Source organism: Cetorhinus maximus, chromosome 22, assembly GCF_964194155.1.
Source record: "Cetorhinus maximus chromosome 22, sCetMax3.hap1.1, whole genome shotgun sequence".
NCBI classification, from domain to species: domain Eukaryota; kingdom Metazoa; phylum Chordata; class Chondrichthyes; order Lamniformes; family Cetorhinidae; genus Cetorhinus; species Cetorhinus maximus.
In genome coordinates this window covers 57,906,062-57,912,061 of record NC_135900.1, presented here as the reverse complement: position 1 = coordinate 57,912,061, position 6,000 = coordinate 57,906,062, and the positions used below count along the sequence as shown (strand labels likewise).

Genomic DNA, 6,000 nt, shown 5'->3' with positions numbered 1-6,000 from the left:
GAATGGTAGCATTGTAGTAATATGACTGGACAAGTAATCCAGAGCTCTGGACTATTTCTCTGGAGATATGAGTTCAAATTCCACCCTGGCAGCTAGGGGAGTTTAAATCTAATTAAATAAATAAATCTGGAATAAAAAGCTAGATTCAGTAATAACGACCATACAAAAACCCAGGCTCACCAACACCTTTTCAAGGCCAATTAGAGATGGAAATAAATAGTAACCTTGGCAGTGGCACTGACATCCCATATATGAATAAAAAATATACCGACCCTGTGTCTATCCTTGCCTAGAACCCCATGTAATGAAACAAATTTAATATTCAAAATCTCTGATCATTTCCCTTCATGAGTGCTCTTCCACAGATGCACTTGATCTGCTCGTTTTCTGTAATACTAGATAGATTCCTTCATCATCATGATTCCTTTTAATTACTTTTTATTTTAAAGTGTACTTTTTGTGGTCAATATAACCTGCTCTACGAATGAAAGCATTTAAAAGATCTAGTGCTGGATGTCTGTCGATATTTGACACTCGAAGGGTTAATAGATCGTTTGTTTCATCCTTGCAGTCTTTTTGTTCAGTGATTAAGGAGGAGGTAGATTTGTATGAGCAGAGAGGCAGCTCAGCCAGTGTGCGGGTGTAGATTGTTACAGTGACATTACATTTTTATTAAAAATGAACAGACAAGATTTTATTCCCAACTCTGATGCTACAGAGACAGATAAGCAGCGATGAAGAGGTTGATACTAGAAGTTTAATGAGTCTGCTGCGTGTTGCTGCTGAGCCCCACGTGTTGCACGCTTGCCAAGCTACAGGTTGGGCACCTGTGACTGTGTTTCCTGGTTAAGTTCCATCTGTGATAGGTCTGTGCAAGCAAATCGTCCGGGACTCTCGGAGCACCAACTCCGCCCTATCTCAGGCTCCACTTTATTAAGAAGGAGGTGGGGAGAGAGAGAGCGATTGAGACTGTGACGGGAGTGAATACTAAGACGTGTCCACAAGCCACGGTGAGGTTCCCCCCCCGCCACCTCTTTAAAGCTCACCTGTTGTCCAGTGCCCTGCACCTTCTCACAGTCCCAGTCACTAGCTCGCTTCCCCCCACCTCTCCTCCTTCCTCGGGGACGATGTTGGACCCCTCCTCCAGCGAGGAGGAATCGGACGATTTGCTGGAAGGAGATGCAGCCAAGGACCCTCCGCTGGCCGGAGGCAGCGGCGGCAGCAGCAGCGCCAGCGCGCGCTCCCTGCCCGTCACCCGGGGCAGCGAGGGGCGCGGGTCGGGCAGCGCTCGCTCGGTCAGCCCCAGCCCGTCGGTGGCCAGCGAGAAGGAGAGGGAAGAGCAGGAGAGGATCCAGCGGGAGGAGGAGGACACGCAGAAGAGGAAGGCGCTGCAGCTCTACGTGTTCCTCCTGCGGTGCATCGCTTACTCTTTTAATGCCAAGCAACCCACCGATATGGCCAGGAGGCAGCAGAAGGTAGGTGAGTGAGTGAGTGAGTATGTGTGAGAGAGAGAAAGAGCCTGAGGCACAGGCGAACTCTACTTCCCCTCACTGCAACTCAGCAAGAACCCATTGAGACGCCTCCTGTTGTACCGGGAGAGTAACAGGTGCCCCATCCAGATCAATGCAAAGTCTGCTCACCACACTTGGAGATTTGCCTTTTTAAAAAAAAAGTTCGCAGCACTTTTAGTTTGGCCACAATTCCCTCTGTTTTTTGTTATCTAGCTTTGTGTTTGTAGATTCAGAAAGGACCCACTTTTTAAAATCTAAACGTACGTTTGATGTACTTGGACTAGTTCCCCCTCCTGTGAGGCTATCTCAGAATCATAAACTCCAAGCTCAGGTTAGTGACACCCATACTGATTTTAGCCACAAGCCAAACCCCACAGAAGGCGACCATTCGGCCCATTGTGCTTATGTTGGTTCTTTGAAAAAGTGGCCCAATTCATCCCACTATCCATAGCCCTGCATTTCCTTCCCTTTCAAGTACTAATCCAAGTACCGTTGAAAGTTACTACTGAATCTGCTTCCACTACCCTTTCATTCCAGAAACATTTTCTCGTCTTTGGTTCTTTTGCCTTAACTCTGTTCCCTGGATGCTAACACTTCTGCTACTGGTAACGGAATGAATCAGGCTAAACTATCCAAATCCTTCAGGACTTTTACTGAAATTTTTCTATCAAATGTCTCTGTTTTTCTTTGCTGCAAGGAGAATAACCCCAGTTTCTCCAATCTCTCCAAATAACTGAAGTTCCTCATCCCTGGTACCATTCTACTAAATCTCTTATGACCTGCTCCAAGGCCTTCACATCCTTGCTAAATTGTGCTGCTCAGAATGGAACACAATACTCCAGCTGAGGCCAAACCATTGTTTTAGAAAGATTAAACATAACTTCCTTGCTCTTGTTCCCATTGTCCACAGGGTTGAGAGCCAGAGGGCACAGACTTTTTTTTTAAGGAGATTGGCAAAAGGACCAAAAGTGACATGAAGGAAAAACATTTTTATATGCAGCATAGTTAGGATCTGGAATCACACTGCTTAAGTGTGTGGTGGAGGCAAATTCAGCCCCCTCTTTCAGAAGATGATTGGATAGTTATTTGAGGAGAGAAATTTTCGGAGCTATGAAGAAAGGAAGGGGAGTGAGACTAACTGAGTCTCTCAGAGAGCTGGCATGGACATGACAAACTAAATGTCTGTATTTTGGGTTTTTTTTCTATTCATTATTCTGCCTTTTAAACAGCCCCTCAACTTGTACTGCCACCCTTTTTGAAGATTTGAGTGCGTACACCCTTGGATCTCACTATTTTACACACTTGTGTGCAGTACCATGCTACTTCTAGTTGGGGAGTCTGGAGAAATTGGAATTATTATCCTTTTTAAAGTAGTGAAGGTAAAGTGAGATTTATGAGGTGACCAAAATTCTGAGGGATTTTGATAGAGAAACTGTTGCCATTCGCAGGAGAGTCAGTAACAAGAGGATATTGGTTTAAGGTAATGGCCAAAAAACATCCGGGGGGGGGAAATGAGAATTTGTTTTACAAGCGGGTTGTGATTTGGAATAGACTGCTTGAAAGCGTGGTCAGAACAGATTCAATATTAACTTTCAAAAGATCTCCCTGCTTGAAAAGGAGAGCTTTGCAGTGCTATCAGGAAAGGGCAGGGTACTGAGATTAATTGGATAGCTCTTTCAAAGAGCATGCGTGGGCATGATGGGTCGAGTTACTACCTCCTGTGCTGTATGATTCTACAGCTTGCTCTGTGAACTTGGATGTAAGACTGAATTCTGCTATTTGTTCAATTGGGATTAATTCTAGAGAAACGAAGTGGGCCTGACTTTTTTGAACCTTGTTTTAGTTGTCTGCAATTCTGTCAATTTGTTCAGAGCAATGCTGTTCAATGAGCAACTTCTCGACTGCAGGCTCACATTAACCTACACGGTAACTGAAAATGCCTCACATTCCCAGGTGTAGTTTATCAAATGACCATATTGTCATGGTATTTTGATTCTATTCAAGATGCTTCATTTTTTTTTGCAGAACATTCAATCATTAACAATGTTTGCAATTCAGTGAACAAGTGCAACAGTTTCTTTTCAGTGTGGCTTTTTCTGTACTGTTTGTTAGCGCACTACCCCTCAAGAGTAAATAAATTAAAAAAAAAACTCCACTCCCAAGGCTTACCTTTTAAATATCACCTTGTGTTTAAACTTGTTAAAGTCAAAGCGAAGAGGTGGGGAAGAGTGACATGGCACAACAGATTTCTCATAATCCTCAATTCTTTACAAGGCATTGTTACTTGCTTGTAATCTGGTTCTAGAAGTTGTATTTTACTTTTTGAAATGTAACTTTTGAAGAGCTCTCAACAATTGAGCCAATTTTGCCTCAATCATTTGAATTAATAAGTTGCATTAGGCTTGCAATCGCACTAAACATCATACCAGATACAACCTGGGAAATGGAGCCTGGCTTTTTGAAGCTTTTCTTTTTGCCCATCCGCGATCATTGTGATGGTCCTGGTAGGACATTACATTACTGCTTTTTATCATAGCTGGGTCATTAATGCTAGCGACAAGAGATTTTCTTCCCCGTGATGACGTAATACAACTATATCTCACTTCCTTTAACAAGTACGAATGGACTTGTTGTTTTGCTCATGATGATGTACTGCTTTATAAGAATTTGTTTAATGCACAATACATTTTGTTTTATTGATGAGATAGAGCTGTGTCTTGAGGTGGCTAAATAAACAGGCCTTCAGAAGAATTTGAGTTTAATTGTTGTTTTGAGGGGACCTATGCTGATTTGAAAGTGCTTCTAAGTTTTTAGAAGGAGCCAATATTAACTGACTAGCTTTTTCCTGGTGTATGTCCAGTGGATGGTAATTCCCAGGCTGCCTTGATGTGATGTCTAGTGTTTGTGAGCCCATCACATCATATTAATTCAGATGATACTTACTTGATGCAATTCAAATACTTGTGGATTACATTTAAAAAAAAAAACAATTCTTGAGTTGAAACGTGCTGTACTGCTAAGGTATTTTGAATTCTTGCCAGTTCTCTGTGGTCACATCTATACCTGTATATCTCCAAGTCACGGAGAAGTTTGCCGACTGCCAGGTTTGGCTGTTTGTGCTTACCAGCTGCCATCACAGAAGGAATCACTGCAGGTCATGTGCAGTGACTTCATTTCTCTCTGTAGAGAGCAAATGTCTTTTAGGTTTATAACATGCATGGCAGCTTTTAATACATGTGGTAGCTTTGAGGCCATTACAAAAAACATGGATTCATTTCACCTTTTTAAATGGTGAGGCAGTTTGATAGTTCTCACTTATTGTTTTTTTCCAAAATAAAAAGCGTACTTCCTGACTTCCTGCTGTTGTGACCTGCATAGTCTTCAGGGCGTTAGAGATAAGCTGTCCCTCTACCTTAGGGGTTCTGCAGCACAGCAGCTGATTCCAGCTTGGATAGCAAGCAACTGAAAGTGGGAGTGCGCACAAAGTAATCAATCAGAAAAGGCCAAAGTGAGCTAAGTATTCTAGATCTTATCGTGGAAATATTTTTGTTTCTGAAGCACCATTTCCTTTACCAAAAAAAAAATCAATCTGCTTTAAAGTTTTCATCACATTTTGTGCTGTAAAACTTTCTCAAAGGCTGAAGAAAGACTTGCTTTTATACAGGGTCTTTCACAACCTCAGGATGTATGTTTTGCAGCCAATGAAGTATTTCTGAAATGTAGCAGCCAGTTTGGTTTTTGTGGAACCTTTCTATACTCAATGTGATAGCCCTGTCCTGGTTAAGGTTGTATTCCAGGAGGTCTATCATGCTATGGGTAGTGATTTATCTTTCAACTTTTGCTAATGACTGGAATTTTAACCCAACTTGGATTACTGGAAGGCTAATAATTGACAAGTGATGAGTTGTCCTTTTGGAAGCTCAGTGATGGTACTGGGCAAATAGATTATCCATTTTCAGGGTCCAGTATACAAATCGATCATCTTATGAGCAGACTTTGCCATGAACTTTCAAAATGAAAAGAGGAACACTGTCTTTTTTTTCTATAGATAAATTGCCCCTAAAACACAATTTTCAGGAATAGCAAGCTTCAAGGCTACAAATTTCTAGCAATATTAAGTGAATTAATTAATAATGGAGAAAAGTTGTACTTCCCCATTTTTGTTCAGTTTTCAGCCCAAGTGAAATATAAATAAGTTTCACCAAGGTTTAGCTGACTTTTAATGAGGGAGTTTTTTTGGCCAATATACCTTTCTTTGAAAACTAAATACGTGGGCAGATGTTGTGATTAACTTCTGAAGAATGATGTTTATTTTCTGGTTTTGGAATCGTTAATTTTTTATCACCACCGCTCCTGCAATTTAACAAATCTATTTTTAAAAAAAAATAAATAGCAAGGGTTGCTCTGTGCCACAAGGGTTAAAGATTTGATTCTGGTTCAGCTAAACAGGTTTCAGCTGTGGGTTTCTGCCCATCTCCAGTCTACTGCA

General features: G+C 41.6%; 1 protein-coding gene across 3 annotated transcripts in view; it reads left to right on the top strand.

The window, feature by feature from the left end:
- Nucleotides 1–954: 954 nt before the first annotated feature.
- The window catches only part of cadps2 (Ca++-dependent secretion activator 2), a 782,646-nt gene continuing 777,600 nt past the window's right edge, over nucleotides 955–6,000 (top strand). For 2 of the 3 annotated variants that reach the window (XM_078568371.1, XM_078568372.1), the window contains exon 1: nucleotides 955–1,475. In XM_078568371.1, coding sequence (XP_078424497.1) covers nucleotides 1,128–1,475 — 348 coding nt within the window. In that variant the 5' untranslated portion in view covers nucleotides 955–1,127. The remainder of the gene's footprint in view (nucleotides 1,476–6,000) is intronic. The other variant, XM_078568373.1, reaches the window with a different exon arrangement.